The 21,047-nt window shown below is 41.2% G+C and overlaps 1 protein-coding gene across 1 annotated transcript in view; it reads left to right on the top strand.

The window, feature by feature from the left end:
- LOC105917453 (T-lymphoma invasion and metastasis-inducing protein 2) overlaps positions 1-18,434 on the top strand; it is a 35,703-nt gene extending 17,269 nt beyond the window's left edge. The window contains exons 8-24 of the mRNA XM_036130436.1: positions 341-403; positions 2,893-2,958; positions 5,507-5,585; positions 5,802-5,891; positions 6,385-6,612; positions 7,222-7,283; positions 11,811-11,999; positions 12,358-12,426; positions 12,507-12,632; positions 12,750-12,858; positions 12,991-13,170; positions 14,073-14,191; positions 14,281-14,389; positions 14,479-14,534; positions 14,623-14,713; positions 14,790-14,877; positions 16,320-18,434. Of these exons, the coding sequence (XP_035986329.1) occupies positions 341-403; positions 2,893-2,958; positions 5,507-5,585; positions 5,802-5,891; positions 6,385-6,612; positions 7,222-7,283; positions 11,811-11,999; positions 12,358-12,426; positions 12,507-12,632; positions 12,750-12,858; positions 12,991-13,170; positions 14,073-14,191; positions 14,281-14,389; positions 14,479-14,534; positions 14,623-14,713; positions 14,790-14,877; positions 16,320-16,848 (2,253 nt within the window). The 3' untranslated portion in view covers positions 16,849-18,434. The remainder of the gene's footprint in view (positions 1-340; positions 404-2,892; positions 2,959-5,506; positions 5,586-5,801; positions 5,892-6,384; positions 6,613-7,221; positions 7,284-11,810; positions 12,000-12,357; positions 12,427-12,506; positions 12,633-12,749; positions 12,859-12,990; positions 13,171-14,072; positions 14,192-14,280; positions 14,390-14,478; positions 14,535-14,622; positions 14,714-14,789; positions 14,878-16,319) is intronic.
- Positions 18,435-21,047: the final 2,613 nt, after the last annotated feature.

Genomic DNA, 21,047 nt, shown 5'->3' with positions numbered 1-21,047 from the left:
CGTGGCAACGACTGATTCTCTGACTCTGAGTCATGTCGCCTTCAGCTTTCGTTCTCCAGCGAAGTCCCAGAAAGCAGTGGGAGGTCCTGGAATGTGAACGCAGGGATGGAGAAGAGCTCCTCGGTTGGATTTTACTTAATGGGAGATGATGATGGTGATGATGATGGTTCCCGCCCCTCGCCTCTGAATCCTCTCCTCTCTGCCTCGTCTGTCGCCCTGTGATTCCTCCCGCCTCGTTCTTCCCTGATCGGGTCTTTAATCCCTTTTAAATCCAGTTTAATTCCAGACTCTGAGGGTCTTGATGCGGCGCTGAGTTGCTTCCCGGCGTGTCGTGTCCTAGGCTCTCCGCCGTCGCGTCTCTGCGCCGCCCGCCCAGCTCGCTCCTGCTGTCTGCTGGTCAGAGGTGAGATTTCTGCCGTCCGGACTCTGAGGCATAAACGTCGCCTCCCGTAAAAGACGAGCCGGAAGCAAACACTCGTGGTCCGTTTAACGAGGCGGTCGGATTCCTCTGTTCCTGAGGCACGCCGCCTGCAGCCCGCTGGCGTCCGGCTGGTCGGACCTTCAGCCGCTCCTCTTGGTAGAGTTTGTTAGGGTCGGTGGGGTTTTTAGAACCTTAAAGTCCGTCTGCTTCACCCGCTCCTAACCCAGTCCAGATGTGTGTTTGGCGTCATCGTCCTGTTGGAAAACCTCCACTGTGTCCAGGATTTGAACCATCAACCTGTGCTGAAGCCGCTCCTCAGCATCATGATGCTGCCACCGCCGTGCTTCACAGTCTCTACGCCAATTTTAGGCTTAAAAGCCAAACGTTATTTTTGTCTTTTTGCCCAATCTTTGTCTCGTTTGAACATCAAACTCTCCTCTGGAAGATGTTTGGAATAATAATGAATATAGATATTTAATTAAAATGTTGCATTAAAGCCAGTTTATGTTGACTGCACTGATTCACAATGATTTTACTTATGTTTAGTGTTACTGTTTAAATCAGAATCAGAAATAATTCAATAATCCCAGAGAGAAATTATTTAAAATGGGCTGTATGTGTCATCTAAATTCATAACAGCATATTTAAAAATGTACAGAGATTAGAGTGAATTTGCTAATGTTGTACACTTTAACTGCTGTGAAAGTTATACATATTTTCTGCCCATAGGTGATCATGTTTATTAATCAATTTAGCACAGATTCACAATAATCTAAGAGTCATTTGACTTTTGCATGTGTTTTAGTTTGTTATTGCTCTAAAACACATGCAGTTTTATTGATGTAGACAATAAAATTAAAATGTTCATTTAAAAATGTACAGAATTTAAAGTGAATTTACTCATGTTTTACAGTGTAACCGCTGTGAAAGTTAAATATCTGTCAAAATGTAGCTTTTTATGCCCACAGGTGACCATATATTGAATTAAGTTTATTTATTAATTTAGTGCAGATTCACAATAATCTAAAAGTCATTTGACTTTGCATGTTTTAGTGTGTTATTACTCTAAAACACATGCAGTTTTATTGATGTAGACAATAAAATTAAAATGTTCATTTAAAAACGTACAGAATTTAAAGTGAATTTACTCATGTTTTACAGTGTAACCGCTGTGAAAGTTAAATATCTATCAAAATGTAGCTTTTTATGCCCACAGGTGACCATATATTGAATTACGTTTATTTATTAATTTAGTGCAGATTCACAATAATCTAAAAGTCATTTGACTTTGCATGTGTTTTAGTGTGTTATTACTCTAAAACACATGCAGTTTTATTGATGCAGACAATAAAATTAAAATGTTCATTTAAAAACGTACAGAATTTAAAGTGAATTTACTCATGTTTTACAGTGTAATCGCTGTGAAAGTTAAATATCTGTCAAAATAGCTTTTTATGCCCACAGGTGACCATATATTGAATTAAGTTTATTTATTAATTTAGTGCAGATTCACAATAATCTAAAAGTCATTTGACTTTGCATGTGTTTTAGTGTTATTGCTCTAAAACACATGCAGTTTTATTGACGCAGACAATAAAATTAAAATGGGATGTATTATCTCTGTTCACTTAAAAACATACAGAATTTAAAGTAAATTTACTCATGTTTTACAAGGTAACCGCTGTGAAAGTTATGTATATCACTATTTTGAAGCCTGTCTTTTCCATAAGGCACAAAGAAAACCGTGCAGATAATTTAAAAAGCGTCCTTTGGAAATGAGCTACATGTTTGTTCATACGCCAGCATTAAAAAAAGACATGAAGACATTGTAGCCTGCAGGTTGTCAGGAAACGCCGCTGACTCTTAACAGTTTGGGGGGGAACTTTGTCTCCAACGCTTTCATCACGCTGAGGTTCTGCAGGTTTCTGAGAACCAGATCGTCTGTTTCTGGTTTGTTCTTGGTGGAGCTACGGTTTAGTAAACAGAGATGAACAAAGAGGGGGGGGTTAGGGTTAGTCTGGAGAGATGATGTTTGTGGAGCTGCGCGGCTGTTTGAGAGCTGCCTGCTGGTCTGTGAACACAGGAGCTGTTGAGGATTAAACGCTCGCAGGGCCTTTTATTTCCCAGAATTCCTTTGTCCCTCGGTGTTTGTTGCCCCTGACAGGCAGGCGATGACCCCCCCACCGCCTCCTCTCTCCACACATGACCTCCACCTTTCTCTTTAGCCCCCCCAACACCACCCCAGTCTGTGCCTCCTCCACATCCTGCTGCCGCCTTGTTTCATTTCCTTCCTCGCGTCCTTCGCTCCTGTCATTTATCACTTTTACCACACAGAACGGACCCGTACTTTTTGTTCCTTTGATGTATTTTCACTCATATTTTCATTAAATTTCTCCACTTTACGTTTCAGTGATCAGGTTCAGCCAATTTATTACGGAACATAACAGTTTTTCTGCTGTTTCCGCCTCCAGGCCGTGACCTCTGCATCCAAGCACAGGGAGGTGCTGCCCTCTGCAGGACATGTGGCGGAACTGCAGGTGATTTGAATGTTTTTATCAAATTGAAAAGGGATTAAACTTAATTTTATATATATTTTTCAGCGAAAAAATAAATAAATAAAATTAACATAGTTATTATTGAAACAGATTTTGTGATATTAGTGCTAAAAATGTTACATATAATAAAACAAAATGCAACAAATTAGAGGGAAATTTGTAGGATAACTGTAGGTTTGTGACTAAAAGAAAACTTTTCTGTTATCAAGCTTGCCAGGCTTAGGGATGTATGACAAGAAACAGTCCTGGACTATGTTAAACCTTTGGTCGGCCTTGGCCAAGTCACACTTGTAAAACATATCGCCGTCTTAATGTGTCTTTACTTAGCTAATTAAAATGTTAATAAAAACAGTGGGCTTGGTCTAAGTGTTTCAGATTGATTGAGTGGCGCCATGATTCTGTCTGGTGATAAATATTTTATTTCATTCATTATGTTGAAACAAAACAATAAAACATAAAAACAAATGTTCCAAACTCCTGAATGAAACAGGGTGAAGAACAATCTTGTGTTATCTACCCCTTTACCTAAAGAAATATGTTTACAAAGAACTTAAATTACAAACAACACAATAAGCATCAAAATATACATAACCAAAGCAAAGATAACTAAATGAAATGTCTGTCCTCCCAAACTGAAAGTCAGATTTTACTTTAGCTTTATTTTCTGCGTACTCTTGAAATAAAACATAAAATTTGACATGATTATTTACAATCAGGCGTTGCTGACATTCACTCAGCACATCTGCTTTTATTGTGCTTTTAAATGCAAATATTGATTTTATTCTTTGATTTATTTGTTCAGATTGTTCTATAAACTGATTCATTTCACAGAAACACATCACATTTGTTCTAAATTTGGGTTTTTCTTTACTCAGCTCCTTTTTAAATAATAATAATTCATCTCTTTTTCTAAATCTTTTTTGAATGATTGTTGGTAATATGTTTTTATGTGCTTTAAACATTCTTTGTAAAATACTATAGTCCATTAATTAATTTAATTTTAGCAAAAGAAAGTGGATTTGTTGCCTCTCTAAAGTGTTTTCCACTTTTTTTCTACATAATAGACCAGATATACAACAATCAGTGTTATGTATTACAAAATATTCAATGCTTTGTCATCTAGTGAATCCTTTACTTTGTGTTATATTGAAATTGCCTTTGATAGTTTTACTTTTTGTATAATTTGTGATTTCCAGCTTAAAGGGGTGTTTGTTAGCATTCCTCTCTTCCACACACATTAGCTGTTAGAGCTAATTTAAAGCCGGTAACAGCCCCACACTCACACTTTATTTGTTTTATTATTTAATGGCTGCCACTCTTTCTCTCTCTCACACACTAGGAAATAAAATGGGTAAATCTGTTTGTATAGTTAGTTTAAGTATAAAGTATAATATAATAACTTTATAGTAACTTTTTTCCTGCTTTAGCATATAATTGCTTTAAAATCACTCTTCTACTAAAACTGGCAGATGAAGGGGATGTGTGTATTTACACAATACATCTACAAAATGATTAAAGATGATTAAAGAAATTAATTCTAGAGTTGATGAATTTGCGACCGTTCTGGTGTGTTACCGCTATGAGAGTTTTATTTGTGTAAAAAGCATCTTTACATTCCTCGATCCTCCACAAACCGACCGCTGAAAAGGGATCATGTTCGTCTTTGTGCAAAATCATTTTTAAATGCTCATCTTCAGTGTTCCCCAGAATTTGAAGCGATTTTGCAGATGTCATAGATTTTAAAGGTTCTAAAAGTTGTTTTTCTTTAGAGCGCAGCCATTGTGAACCAAAATGATCTTAACTTGTGTAATTCAGGGGGGAAATGTTAGGACGCAACACAGGAACTATTGGAGAGAATAAATGCAACTTAGCGACCCGCATTCTCAAATATTGTCGACAGTTTTAACCCAAATCTCAGACTTTCACTGATGCAGTTGAAAAAAGGCCCCAGAATAATGATCAGAACCACAATGAAACATTATGGACGCTTGATTCTGAACTGAATCTTATGGGATGATTAACGGTCCTCTGATCTGCTCTAAAATAATAATAATAATAATAATAATAATAATAATAATAATAATAATAATAATAATAATAATAATAATAATAATAATAATAATAATAATAATAATAATAATAATAATAATAATAACTATAATAATAATAATAATGATGATCTGCTCTATTATATTAATAATAATAATCTGCTCTATAATATTAATAATAATAATAATAATGATCTGCTCTATAATAATAATAATAATAATAATAATAATAATAATAATAATAATAATAATAATAATAATAATAATAATGATCTGCTCTATTATAATGATAATAATAATAATGATGATAATAATAATAATAATAATGATCTGCTCTATAATAATAATAATAATAATAATAATAATAATAACAATAATAATAATAATAATAACAATAATAATCTGCTCTATTGTTATAATAATAATAATAATAATAATAATAATAATAATAATAATAATAATAATAATAATCTGCTCTACAGCGGCGTGAGGAGCAGCATCCTTCTACCAGCGCCGTCTTCACCCTGATCGTCTGTCGACCCAACACGGACCAGGACTTTGGTGAGGAAACATTTCCTGACTGGGTTTGGACCAAATAAGAGTCCAGATAACAAAACCGTCCCAACCACAGCTGCATGTGTTTCGTTTCATTTTCTTCTATAAAGATTAAAACCCACATAAACCGGATGTTTCCAAGGAGATATTGGCTTAAATTAAATTTACATTAAAACAAAAGAGTCATCGAAATATTTAACGGTCCGGTCTGTCGTCCGGCAGGTTTCGCGGTGACGGGTCACGTGGACGGAGCGGGTCAAAGTCACGTGTTCGTCAGTGAGGTTGACCCGCTGGGGCTGTCGGCCAGAGAAGGTAAAAAAACATCTGCAACATCTGCACAGCTCCAGCTTCTGGTTTCACAGGCAAGAGGGGGTTTAATGTGTCGCCACCAGGGGGCGCATTTGTTCTGCCTCCAGCACAAACGTTTAGCTTTCTTAATTATTCATAAAATGTGATGAAATGCTGCTTTAAATGTAAGAATTAGCAGAAACAATTTTATTTTTCTTGTGGCCACAGTTTGTAAAGGAAAAAATAAGGAAATTGAATCATTTTTAGATTTCTTTCCTTTCCTGTTGTTTAAAAGTTTACATCAAACTCCTTTTCTGCTGTTTTAATGGCTAACCACGGTAAAAAAAACAAAAAACATTTAACATTGAGTAGTAATTAATTTTTACAATTTAAAATTTAATATTTGCTTTCGGAAACACGTGAAATTGATCTGAAACTGTCAGAAAACAAGAGCTGCGTGCGATAAAAGTGATTTTATTTAGAAAATCTAAAACTCTGGCTCCCTGTGTCCCATCAGGCCTCCTGGCCGGAGACGAGGTCCTGGCAGTGAACGGGTCGGCTGTGTCCGGACTGGACCTGGACCTCCTACAGACGCTCTTCAAACACCAGAGGCTCCAGCTGCTGCTGAGCAGAGACGAGCGGCCCGACCTGGAGGAGCCCACCGTCGTCTGGCCTGACCCAACCGACCCGGCAGAACTCTGGGTCAAACGCTCGGCTCCCACCGACCTGCACACCTGGACCGCAGGTAACTCACAACCCAGATGTCTCATATGCTCACACCTACAGGCAGCAGAGAGAATAGGCCCAAAAACACCCTGGGTCCAGTAAAACCGAAGAGCAGAACCTGATCCGGCTCACTGATCCGCTGGGATTTCAGCTGCAAAACCCGTCGAACCAAGATGCACAAAAAAACAACAAATTACGGGTAGAAGGACGTGAAGCCCGGCTGTTAGAGCGTTAGACATGAAGCAAAGCCTTGGTGGGTCAACGTAGGAGAGATTCTGTTAAATCGAACTTCAGAACCAAATGAAGAACCAGCAGCACATGGGAACCTTTAAACACAAAAACAAATCACCTGAATGCTAATTTCTAGTCTCCCTTTAGCTACTCGTATCGGTGCAGCTGCTAGAAAGCCAAAACTTACTTTATTGGAATCATTTCTTGGCTAGCCGTGACATTCTCTGGGCTAAAAATGTTAAACTTCATCTGTTTTTGTCATTTCCAGCCAGAACCGACTGGGATTCTTTGCTGAGTCACAGACTAGAGTGCTGAAGCGTTTATTTTTTTATAGTTGTGAGATTTAATGCAAAAAATGTGGAAAACTGACCCTGAAACCTCCTTTTTTGTGTCTCAGATGCCCCGCCTCCTGCTGGTGGCGACACGCCCATGACGCCGGTGCAGGACACACCTGAACAGGTGAGCTTTCAGTCTGACATGGAGAGATGCACCTATCGGCTCAGTTAAACCCTTCCTCTGAAGCTTTTGGGCTTGAAAGGCGGGTCAAGCCCAAAAGATTCAGCAGGTTGAGAAGTACTATGATCCTCTCTTGTGTTCAAACGCCACTTAAAACTCATGTGATACGACAGGAATATCTGTTGGCTGCAAAAAGGTCCTGGGTTCAAATCCCAGCCTGGGCTCTTTGTGCATGTAGTTGCCATGTTCTCCCTGTGCATGCGTGGGTTCTCTCCAGGTACTCCAGCTTCTTCCCACTGTCTACAAACGTTTCTGTTGGGTTACCTGACCAAACTTTAAGTCTGAGGAGTTTTTATTATTAACATGCTGTAGATTATTTAACTTTCTCTTAAAACTAGAGTCTGCCATTTTTCCAGAAGTTTCCCCAAGTCGCTTTTTGAATAACTACGCATTTGCAAGACCGTCTTACCTGCTCTTCCGCTCTTCAGGGGGGCTCGTGTGGAAAAAATCTCCCGAATCCACTCTGGTCTTGTTTCTTTCTACTAAATCCTTTCTCTTCTTCACATAAACATGAACATTGTTTGCTTGTTGCGACTCTCAGCCACGTTCAAAGTCTACAGTGAGAACAGCGGAGCTAAAATGAACGGCTAACACTGAAGCTAACCGCTAAGCTAACCGCTAAGCTAGCCGCTAAGTTAACCTGATATTTAAAAACTAGAATTCTTCATGCGCAGCCAGCAAGCGGAAACTATGAAGGAACGAGCACACACATTAACGTTACATGAGCACGTTAGAATGATTACATGTGGGACAACCAATAGATAAGGAGATACACCTGGAACCTGAGATCAGGACCAAAAATCTAACCAATCCCTGCCATTTGGGCCGAACAGCAGGGATTGGTTAGATTTTACAGGCCTGCAGCTCCCACAGAGAAAAAACATTTAACCTTCTTTTTCTGAATACATAATGTATTGACAACTTTCAGAATGGAAGGATCATTTTACCCAGTATAACAAAAAGTGTTTCTGAACAGGATTAACAACTACAGCTTTAATAGAAGGAGTTTTTAATTCAGGTTCAGAGTTTTTCACCATAGAAAGATCTTAAACTATGCATTTAGGTTTTAACCCCAGACGGATCCCTCTTTTCCTTTTCTTTCGCTCCAAAGACAAGCATACTATTATTATTATTATTATTATTATTATTATTATTATTATTATTATTGTATACCATCACCGCTCTGAAACAGTCTGATAGTTCTGTACCGGTCCCATTTCACTGGTTTCCCTCATGTTTTGGACTCTGCTGTTGTGCTGAAGCTGCATCAGGTCGTCTCCTGCAGGAGATTCACCCTCAGGGTCAACCCAGAGTTAAATTAATTTAAAGGGTTCATTAAGTGTCAGGGTGAACATTTTATTTCTGAGTTCATCGGTCAATCAGGAGTTTTTGTGACCCTCGGATTTTTGGAGAAGAAAGCCGATCGAGCCAATAATGTCCCAGAATAAACTCAAGACGTTTTTTGGAATTCTGTAAAAGAAATGCATCTTTTTCAGAGCCTTGCAGACCGAGCTGTGAATTGATGTTTTGACCTCTTCCCAAACTTTAGCAGCTCTTTGAGCATGCAGTGACTCTTCCCTACCAGGATCCTTAAAGTGAGCTGCAAGGATCCTTTAACCCCCCCCCCCCCCCCCCCAACGGATCACATGACCCGCAGTCAGCCCGGTAATCTGGGTTTACGCCATCAGGAGTGTTTGTGAAGTCGGAGCAGACTAATCCTCCTGCAGGAGCTCGCGGATGTCTGTGAGCAGCTCCTGGTCAGGGACGGATCCCTGAGGCGACCTCTGACCCCTCAGCATGGGCGCTCTGTGCTGGGTGCTGCCGCCGGAGGAGGACACGGACGCCCTGGAGGAGGCCGAGGGAGTCGGACTGGAGTTGCTGGACGAGGTGATCTGCTGCCTGGGCTGCCAGCGACCTCCAGACGCCGTGGCTCTGCTGGTAAAACCCGACGGACGCTCTCTGATTGATCTCATTATGATCGGACTGAACCGAGCGGGACGAGACGCTGCTCCTTCGCGTCAGAGAGGACTAGAGGCAGAAGCACAGAGCCGGGGTGGAGCTAGCTGGTTTACTGCCACTCCACCCAGAACGCCCAAAAACGAGAGAAACCAAATATTCTCTGAAGCTGCAGTGAAGTCTGGATGTAATTTAGAGCAGAGACATGGACGTACGGCACCTACCAAAAGTTAAATGCACTTATTGGGATTTTAAGTCACTAAAGAGCACACAGTGCAGCAGAATTATGAGGTGGAAGGAGAACGATGCATAGTTTTCTAGATTTTTTTACAAAATCTGAAAGGTGCGGCATACATCAGCTTTTAACCCACTGCTTTGCTTAACCTAAATAAACTTTAATGCAACAAATCGCTTTCAGAAGTCAAGTACTTAAAAAAAATCCTCTGCGGTGTAATTTATTCCTGACTCCGCTTCTGGCTTTGATGGAAGAGACGTTTGCAGCAGCAAACATCTGGGAGAAGGTGCTCTGCTCAGACCGGACCCAAACGGAGGCATTATGGGCCAGTCATGCAGAACTTCTTTAATTTCATTTTCTTGGTTTAGTTACGGTAAATTTGTGTTTGAATATATTAACTGAGTGCATGCTCTACTGGGTTGGTCTTTCCTCTACAGATCAAGTGCTTGTTTCTAGGGCTGGATGATATAGAAAAAAAAAACAAGTAGATAAAATAGAAATCATATTGATCGATATTGATAATTATCAACAAATTCAAAACATATATTTTAAGTGCAGCCCTGGACATTTTATACTGTTGCTTAACGACCTGTTTTTGGATACAGATCAACAATTACTGAATTCAACCTCAACCCTTTATTCAACCAACTTCTTACCAAAATGGCAAGTTTTGGGTGCTCTCTGAACTCTTTGAGGGGGGCGGAGCTTGGTTTCTGGGTCTGCGTTGTGATTGGTTGGGAGGATGTAGCAACTGTAGTATTAACTTAAATTATATATATATATATATGTATATATATATATATCCTTTCTGCAAGCTAGAGAGCTGCGTCTGGTACTTGGTGGTTATTAAAAGCTCTGCGGCTGCAGGGCGACAGGCCCGCCGGCTCTTTTATTACTGTCCGGATTATGAAGATGAACGAGGTGCAGAGGAGCTGCTCTCAGACCGGCTGCCTGCTGCCTCAGTTTAACGGCGTTTGGGTTTCTGGAGGCGTATGGATCAACGGGTGGTCTCGATCCACAGCTGCATCCAGGTTCTAACTCTGCAGCCGGCTGGTTCTGGTTCAGTGAATCATGCAGGTTTTAATGCAAGCAGAACCAGGATGTCCTCTGGTTTCTGGTGGACAGAATACAATTTGGACTCCGTCCAGGAGGTGGCGCTAAAGGACACCTCCAACATCACAAACTGTCCTCTAAAGTTGATTTTTTTTCATTAACTCAACTAAGCGCCTATTAAACAGATTCCTGATTGTTTAATTATCCATATAATAATATTGAGCATTGTGTATATCATGGGCAAGAGTTTATGCTTCAAATAAATCACAAGTTACGTCTAAAATATTCTTGAACCACAAGCAGAGCTGGATGTAGCTGTAACATTTTGTGACCTGTTTGACGGTGTTTCTGCTCTGAGTCTGAGCTGTGGAGCCAAGAACTGGATCTTCTTGTTACTTTAAAAAAATAAAGCATTATAGTCTGTGGCTAAATATTACAGAATATCCCAGCAGGTCAGAGTGGTTCATTTAGGTTTGTTCCTATACCGATTTTATCAGAGGGGATTTATAAATCTTATTCAAGCAAGAGAAACCAGAACGTTTCCAAAAATCGTAGGTTCTGATTGGCCCGGTCCAAGGCAGGATCTGGCTCCACCCACCAACATGTGGTAGGAAGACATTGAACCAAAACTGAGAACTACTTACTAAAACTGTACCGGGAACTTATCGGGTACTCTCCAGAACTGCTGGAGCTTTAGAACCTGTCACTGACTTTTCTTGACTTACCAGACACTTTCCAGAACTTTATGGGTTCTAGTCTGAAACATACGGGGCTGCATTGTCAGGGGATCTGTAGGAGAAAACTCTGATGGGGCTTATGTAGGAAGATGGATTTTGGAGCTTTGATTGAACTTTTCTGGTACTTTCCAGAACTTAGCAGGTTCCACGATAAGTTCTGCAAGGCATAAGGTACGTTCTGGAGTTTACCTCTGAAAGTTCTTGGCCGAGTGCCTTGTAGTTTGCAGAGATATTTTAAACTACCTGGTAGGTTCTAAGAAGGTTCTGTGAAAGTTACAGGAAAGCACCGGATACGACCCAGAAAAGTGCCGCCCGGCTGTTTTATGATTTTAATGTAGCGGAGGTTCCTTGATCTAGAGGAAACCTGCATATATTCAGGTGTTTATGAGTCATTCACAGGTTTCTCTCTCAGCTGATGATCCAACATGTCGTAAACTTGGGTTTGTGAGAAGAGTAACAACCAGTGGTTCCTCCACATCCTCCTTCCAGAATGCAGAACGGGTCTTTTCCCGGTACCAGACCTTCACAGACAGCGGAGCGTCAGACGTGGACGTTCCTACGAACCCGTACAGCAGAGACGGCTGTCTGCAGCCGGCGAGCCCCGCCCACCTCAGCGTTTGTCAGCGCCTGCGGAAAGTCATCCAGGAGCTGGTCGACACGGAGAAATCCTACGTCAAGGTGGGGTTTCTTTTTTTTTCTTCTTTTTTACCCCTTTTTTTCCTTTTTCCTTTTTTTCTTATTTTTTTCCCTTTTTTTCTTTTTTTCCCCTTTTTTTTCTTTTTTTTAATCTTTTTTCCCCCTTTTTTTCCTTTTTCCTTTTTTTCCCCTTTTTTTCTTCTTTTTTTCCCTTTTTTTCTTTTTTTTCTCCTTTTTTTTCTCCTTTTTTTCTGACAATAAGACTTCAATTACTTCAGCTTTTTGTAATCTCCGACTCTGTTTTTAAGGTTTTATTTTGTGCGTCTCCATTTTTTACGTATATTTTCCCCGTTGTTCTGCTCTATCTCGGCTCTATGGTTAATTTTTCTCTTCCCGTCAGGATCTGGTGTGTCTGTTCGACCTCTACCTGACGCCGCTGCAGAGCGAGACGTTCCTCAGTAAAGACGAGGTAAGAGCGGAGCAGAGGGAGACTGTGCCGTTAGCCGGCAGGTTGAGTTTCTGGTCCTCATGGGGTTGTTTGCCCATCAGATGGAGGCGCTGTTCGGCAGTCTGCCGGAGATGTTGGACTTCCAGAGAGTTTTCCTCCAGACGCTGGAGGAGAGAATCGCCGCCTGTCCAGACTTCAGCAGTTTGGAAACGCCTCAACAGTTTAAGGTGAGAAAAACCTTCTGATTCCCTCCTCAGTTTTACATTAAAACACTCATTTAATTGATTAAATTATCATGTCTTTTATTGAACGTATCGTCCTTTTCTGCTACTCCTTTTCTTCAGATGCTCCTCTTCTCATTGGGTGGATCCTTTCTTTATTACGCCGACCACTTCAAGCTGTACAGCGGCTTCTGTGCCAACCACATCAAGGTCCAGAAGGTTCTGGAAAGAGGTGACCATCACACGCCCAAACACGCCCTGTGCTGACATGGTTATGAGGGGAAAGTTGTTCCACCTGTGATCGCTATTTGATCTGATCCAACACGAGAGTGGCAGGAGTCTGACAGTTGCTTCTGTGACTCAGCAAAAACAGACGCGGCCTTCAAGCACTTCCTGGAGACGAGGAATCCGACCAATCAACACTCGTCTTCTCTGGAGTCATTCCTCATCAAACCTGTTCAGAGAGTCCTGAAGTACCCACTGCTGCTGAGAGAGCTGGTGTCCCTGACTGATGCCGAGAGCACCGAACACACACACCTGACAGGTAACACACACACACACCTGACAGGTAACACACACACACACCTGACAGGTAACACACACACACCTGACAGGTAACACACACACACCTGACAGGTGACACACACACACCTGACAAGTAACACACACCTTACAAGTAACACACACCTTACAAGTAACACACACCTTACAAGTAACACACACACACACACCTTACAGGTAACACACACACACCTTACAGTCAACACACACACACACCTGACAGTCAACACACACACACACCTGACAGGTAACACACACCTGACAGGTAACACACATACACCTGACAGGTAACACGAGCCTGGCACGTAACACACACCTGACAGGTAACACACATACACCTGACAGGCAACACACACACCTGACAGGTAACACACACACCTGACAGGTAACACACACTTGACAGGTAACACGAGCCTGGCACGTAACACACACCTGACAGGTAACACACATACACCTGACAGGTAACACACATACACCTGACAGGTAACACACATACACCTGACAAGTAACACACACGTGACAGGTAACACGAGCCTGGCACGTAACACACACCTGACAGGTAACACATACACCTGACAGGTAACATACACCTGACAGGTAACACACACACACCTGACGTGTAACACACACACACACACACACACACACACCTGACGGGTAACACACACATCTGGCAGGTAACACACTCCTGATGGGAAACGCACACACCTGACAGGTAACACACACCTGACAAGTAACACACACATCTGACAGGTAACACACACAACTGATGGGAAACACACACCTGACGGGTAACACACACACTTGACAGGTAACACACACACACACCTGACAGGTAAACAGCATATCTTCTCACAGCCTGCATTTCTTCCCTCGTCCACTCAGAGGCGCTGAGAGCGATGGAGAAGGTAGCGAGCCACATCAATGAGATGCAGAAGATCTACGAGGATTACGGCTGCGTGTTTGACCAGCTGGTAGCGGAGCAGAGTGGCGCTGACAAACAGGTAAACAACCAAACCAATGATGGATCAGAGGGGCCAGGTAACCTCCTGAAAGGTGTAACGTCATACCGTCCTCCCGGTCCCCCCTACAGGTAACAGAGATCTCCATGGGAGAGTTTCTGGTCCACTCGTCGGTGGTCTGGCTGAACCCTCAGCCATGTCTGCGGCGCCTGAGGAAGGAGCCTCAGCTCACGCTGTTTGGTGGGTTCTGACTCATTTCATCATCACGGTCTATAAAGATAACAAAGAAGGCTTCCGCTGTAGGTTAACTCCACTGCTGCTTTCCTCAGTGTTCAAACGAGCCGTCATCCTGGTCCACCGAGACAACAAGCTGAAGAAGAGGATGGTCGGTCCTCTTCCATTCTGGGTTTTAGTTGGCAGATTTTTACTCAAACGGTATAAAACTCTACATCTTTATATGTTTTCTGCTACAGACCAGCTCCCGCTCAGCCGATCTGGACCCCTTCAGGTTCCGCTGGTTAATCCCAGTTTCAGCCCTTCAGATGCGACCGGCCAACATCCCGGGTCAGTGAGCCGCCGGAGGCGAGCGTGTTAACGTTAGCCGGACGTTCAGCTGAGTGACTGTCTGTGGTGTTTGCAGGTTCAGAGGACCTGTGTGTGTGGGAGCTGGTTCACAGCAGGTCGGAGCTGGAGGGTCGACCGGAGACCGTCTTCCAGCTGTGCAGCAGGTACCGTCTTTATTAGGACTGTGCAGAAAAATCGACAAATAAATTCAATAAATTGAACATAAATATAATATTTGGCTGGTTTTGTTGATTGAATGACTTTGAGCGTTAATTTGAAAGTAATAAATATCGATATTGGAGTCAAATCAAATCAAGCTGAGCTATGAATCAAGAATTGTATTGAATCAGTTCATCCTAGACGATACCCAGCCTTAGTCTTTATTAGAGCTGTGCATAAAAATCGATACAAATATTAACATTGATGTTTTTAAAAACGGTTTAATATCGATATTCTGGTTTTCAATATCGATATACCTCCCAACCCCTAGGGGGCATTATTACAGCCATTACTGTTCACAGCGAGAAAGAGCAAGTGAGATGAATTTGCGGAACGGCCGACAGGATTTCAGATTTTAGAAGCGCCTTCGTCCCTAAAATCAGACATTTGGTCACATTTTTGGTTTGTCTGATACGTTAAATGCATTGAACCAAATGCACTTTATTTTCCTGTTAATATATCAGTGTTCAATAAATTGAACATAAATATAATATTTGGCTGATTTTGTTGATTGAATGACTTTGAGCATTAATTTGAAAGTAATAAATATCGATATTGGAGTCAAATCAAATCAAGCTGAAAAATTTATCAAGAATCATATCGAATCGGTTCATCCTAGATGACACCCAACCCTAGTCTTTATTAGGGCTGTGCATAAAAATTGATACAAAAATTAATATAGATGTTTTTTAAAAACAATTTAATATCGATATTCTGGCTTTCAATATCAATATACCTCCCAACCCCTAGGGGGCGTTATTACAGCCATTACTGTTCACAGCATTAATTTGTGGAACGGCCGACAGGATTTTAGAAGCGCCTTCATCCCTAAAATCAGACGTTTGGCACAATGTCTGTTCAATGCATTTGATACGTTAAATGCATTGAACCAAATGCACTTTATTTTCCTGTTAATATATCAATAAATTGCATATAAATGTAATATTTGGCTGGTTTTGTTGATTGAATGACTTTGAGCATTAATTTGAGAGTAATAAATATCGATATTGGAGTCAAATCAAATCAAGCTGAGCTATGTATCGAGAATTGTATTGAATCGGCTCCTCCTAAATCACACCCAGCCATAGTCTTTATAAGGAACAACTCTGTGAACCGGCAAAGGGCTGACCCCCACTTGACTTTGTTTGGTGCTCCCCTGATCGCTTGACCAGCTTGGCGGAGCTCCGGCACTTCGCTCCGGACTTCTGACTTCTGAAGCCAGGTTTCCAGCTGTTTTGAGTGGACCGGACCGCAGATGTTGTTCTGGCCGATGTTTACATCCCACCACACCCTTGTATACCAGAGGCTGACCAACAGTTCGCTGGACCTGCAGTTTAATGAAGAAATGGATGAATAGAAAGACGATTCTGCGCTTTTTGTGTTTCAGGGATTTGGAGACCAAGACCGCTTTGCTACGCGCTCTGAGCTCCCTCCTCAAAGACCGAGCTCCTGGCGGCTCTCTGAGGAGAACCAAGCAGTCCACAGCTGAGAGGAGCGGCACCTGGAGGAGGCGGCATCGACAAGGCTGCTCCGACCTCCAGAGAACCGCCGCTCATCCGTCAGCGGAGAGCTGCAGACCAGACGGCACCCTGGAGGAAACCTGCTCAGAGCCTCTCCTGCCGCGCCGTGCCGGATTGTCGGGGGTGAGGCCCCGGCTCTGCTCCCTGACCGGCGAGCTGGAGGCTCAGCTGCAGCGCCTCAACTTCTCCGAGGAGGCTGAAAGGTCGACACATGGCGTGGACCAGGAGCAGAGGCGCAGCTCGAGTCTGCGACGCGGTGTTGGAGGAGACGGGCTGGACTTCAGCAACTTTGTGGGGAGAGACTTCAGCGTGCAGAGCATGACATCCATGATCAACGAGGACTGCTTCTACGACCCGGCGCTGGGGATCCAGACAGACGTTGAGCTGCTGACATGAGTCCGCGGTCCTGATGAGGGAACGGGTCGAGCAGGTCCAGCACGTCACTCCTTCATCTCTTTAGGATTTCTGCCAGCCTTCTGATTGGCTGCGACAGGCCTCCCCCTGATTTAAGCAGAAACCAGCAGACGTTTCCAGGCGCTGAAGCTCAACAAGGTCCTGAATTCACAGACCAGGAATTTTCATCCAACGGGATCGGATCTGCTTTGCTTTCCTTTGGTGTGGAAAAAGTTTAACGTCACATGGAGCGGAGACGATTGTAAACAGTAAAGAACCCCACAGATAAACTTGTTTTTATAGACGACGGAAATAATTTAGCCACAATAAAATTTTACTGAATTTAACAAAACAGAAGTTCTGTTGGTGTGAAAAAGAAAAATCCTCATAGCCTAATATCAACATACATTTCTTAAAGATCTATTAAAAATTACATTTATATCAATAATATTTAGTTTTTGTTGTAAAAATTATTTTGAAATTTGAAGCTCGATTAGATCTGGCACAAAAAGTACAGATTTTAAAACTTTCTTTTAATGTAGTAGTTAATGAAACCGAAAGTTTTTTCTTCCCGAAGCTGTTCAGCCATTAACGTCGCAGGTTTTAGCTTCAATTTTTATCAACAAATTTCCCTTGTTAGAAATTCATGATTCGGTTCGTAAAGTGATATTGTTAGGAATATTTTATATTGGTAAAATATTAAAGTTTTAGATATTTAGCTCCTGTCACAGTTTTTTATATGAAATTATTTATTCATAAAATATTTATCTTTTATGATTTTAAAGGGCAAATATCATAATTTTTACCATTTTGTTTCTTATTTTATTTAACTTAATTTGCTTAGGAAACCTAAATCAAAAGCAATTAATGATTTATTTATGTTACAGGTTTTTTTTATTTTATATATGATGATAATTGCACTTCATGAAAACATTGCAGAAATTAAATTTTAAAAACAAATGAACCAGAACAGGAAAATGTATGTTTTTTTTTTTTTTTTTTACCTCAAAGACAAACTGGAAACCACTTAAACATTTTTCTTTCTTTCCTGATTTATTTATTTTTTATCCTGGAAGGTGGAGATTAAATGAGAAGCGTAGAGATGATGGAGTTGAGCTTCATTTGGATCACAGGAAAGCTTTTATTTTCCCGTTTTTTTTAATTCACTTAAATGACTGAACAGAATCACCAAGTGAAACTAGCTGAATGCTGGTGTTTGGATCCAGAATTTGTTTAATATTTTATAAATTGCTGTGTTGTAAATATCCTTCTGTGTACAGTTTAAGCTCCAGCTGGAAATATTCTTTCGACAAAAGCAGTTTCTAGATGGAAAAATCCAGAACCGCTGCATCATATTGAAGCTTTTTGTACGTCTGCCACCATCTCTTAATGTATTTATATGTTTTTTATACTGTGTTTATTTCTACTGAAAGGCGACTGTTTCGTTATGAAATGAAAAATTCAGTTTGTTTGAGGAACTGTCAAAGACTTTGGTAATTTATTTTCTTAAATATTTGCGTATTTCTGTAAATCAGGTGCTGATAAACACCTGCAAAATATTTCATTAAAGGCGTTTTTGACGCAGCGTTTTCTTAACGATTCATTTATTGCGTGTGTGGTGGGGTGCCTTTTCTCCATGGCAACAGTTAACCATCATTGCATAGAAATTAATCCAGAATCAGCTTCTTTGGCCAAGATTGTGTGCACAAGCAAGGAGTTTGACTGTTTTTTCATGCTCACAGTTCAGACGTTAAGGTACGTTCCTCCAACACAACTCATTTTATTCCTGCTTATACAATGTCTGTTACCCTTATCTTCCTTACGTGGGAAGAAAGCCACGTTTTATTGTTATTGAACATGCAAAAGGTCTAAGTCTGCACTCTTAAAAACTGATATATGATGACACAGTTCCATTAAGTTAATTCAGGTCAGTGGTTACAGCTTCAAAAACTGCTGCAGTCAGAACCGGATCCATGACCTCCGCTTTTGACCCTCAGTCTGCTTCGTAAAAGTCTGGAACCGTCTGGTTGTAGGTTTTTGCCTGTAAATTGGAATGAGTTGAAACCGGCATTGGTCAGAGATCTAAAGCTGCCTGGTGACCGTCCTGTAGGCGTTCTTTAAGACCGTGAAACTCATCCAGAGTGTAATGTTTCTGCTGGGACACTCAATGCTGTCTGCATTTTAGGAGTTAATTCGGAAGGTTTGCCTGTTAATTTCCCCAACAGGAACAATGTGAGAGTTGAGGGCTCCAACCGAATACCCTTATTGAGCAAAGAGTCTAAAGCCAAAGCAGAAGTGGGTCGCCATGATAAGTGCTGTCCGAATAGTGCAGTCAGTAAGAAGTAGGTAGGAAAAGTAGCCTGTATTCTTGTTTAGCCTAGGAACCCCACAACGTCTCTTACTGGTGCTAAGAAGCCTTAAAGTATCCCACAATCCTTTGTGTGACATGACTTATCGGCACAAGGAAGTCAACGAAGATGTCCGGAGAGAAGAGAGTGACACTTTGTAGTTCATTTTGAGGCTGTAGGCCTGTATTTGACTCCATCATCCATGTTTCCGTCAGAGTTAAAGGCTGTCTGAAATCAGCTCAGCAGTCCAAAGCTCCTTTCCTCCCCACGATAGATTTTACTGTTGACCGCGTGAAAGGTCAAGGAGCAGGAGCTAGAATCTATTATTCATTTACATGGAGTCTTGGTGTTTGTTCTCCATGTCTGTTATCAGCTCAGCGAGCTGTTGGTCAGCCTCTGGTATACAAGGGTGTGGTGGGATGTAAACATCGGCCAGAACAACCTCTGTGGTCCGGTCCAGTCAAAACGGCTTGAAAACTGGCTTCAAAGTGAAGTGCCGGAGCTTCACCCATGCACACTGCGTAGGGCACCAAGTGATCAGGGGTCCGTTCTTCGTATGTTGCTTAAAACATCCAAGATCAAATGACACATCCAAGATGATTTCATCCGGCTAATCATGATCCGGCTAACTGGGTTCTTCGAACACACCTGTTGTTTATGATTAGTATGGCTGGATTGAGTTATCTGAGACAACTGCGCGTTCCTGCGTTTGTTTAAAAGGGGAAATGTATCGATAGTAGAAACAATGATCAGCAGCGCTGCTATTGGCTGTTCAGCATGGCCAAAGAACGCCCACAGTTTTTCTCTCAAGCAGAACACGAGCTTTTAATGGAAGGTTATGCCGAATTTGAGTCATTGATTAAAACAAATAAAAATCTGTTAAAGCCAGGAGAGAGGGCTGGCAAAAAGCAGCAGACAAATTAATGCGTAAACACTGTCCATGGTAGATTGTTCTATCACTTTAGAATTTTTGCATTTTAAAAATCTCATATTTACTTTGTTCTTTTATGTCAGCGCCTCCACTGGACCCACAAGAACATGGGCACAAGTAAAGGGGAAATAGAATATTCTACAAAATGGTAGCCTTTAATTATTATACTTTATTTTAAAAAGGCACTTGTTATGTCAAGAGATCCAAATTTCAGTGTCATTTCGTAGACACGGGAAGTAAAGGACACGTGCAAACTGGGATTTTTAACAAAAAAAAAAATCTTTATCCATAGAAAATTTAAATTTTCCTTTTCCAAGTCATCCACAGTTTACAAGGTAAAACTGTATTGCTCCGTGTCTAGATAATCCATCCATAGTTTTTTCTAATACAATATACGGCTCGACAGGAAGCAAGCCTTTCAAAGTAAACTAAACTTCACAATAAAATGGCCCGAACAAATCTTCTTACTGAATAGGATAACAATAAAAAGCAAACCATCATACAAATAAGTTAAATATTTTAGATTTATGGCTCCAACACCAATTTTTCCTCTTTAAATGCCACTGTTAAATGATGTGTTTGTCTGTTTATAACAGCCACCAAGAAAAATCTCTACACTGTCGCGCTGCGCTAAAGGATCCTGTCTATTGCGCAATACGCGATTAATTCGAAAAACTCTGAAATTATTCTTGCACAGGGGCGGCTCTAGACAGGGGCCCACAGGGGCCAGTGCCCCTGTAGAAATGGTCCTGGCCCCTGTTATGGTCCCTGTACTAAAGACATAAATTAAATAAACTTCTTACGATTATATATATTGATGAAGAAACCACACCTGATTTGTCACTTTGACCAATTTTATTTTTTGTACCTTTACAATTTCATCCTAACAAGGGTTTAAAAATCAAGGTGTTTTACTTTTAGCT

This window comes from Fundulus heteroclitus, unplaced genomic scaffold, assembly GCF_011125445.2.
Source record: "Fundulus heteroclitus isolate FHET01 unplaced genomic scaffold, MU-UCD_Fhet_4.1 scaffold_36, whole genome shotgun sequence".
Classification (NCBI taxonomy): domain Eukaryota; kingdom Metazoa; phylum Chordata; class Actinopteri; order Cyprinodontiformes; family Fundulidae; genus Fundulus; species Fundulus heteroclitus.
This window is presented reverse-complemented; position numbering and strand designations above follow the sequence as displayed.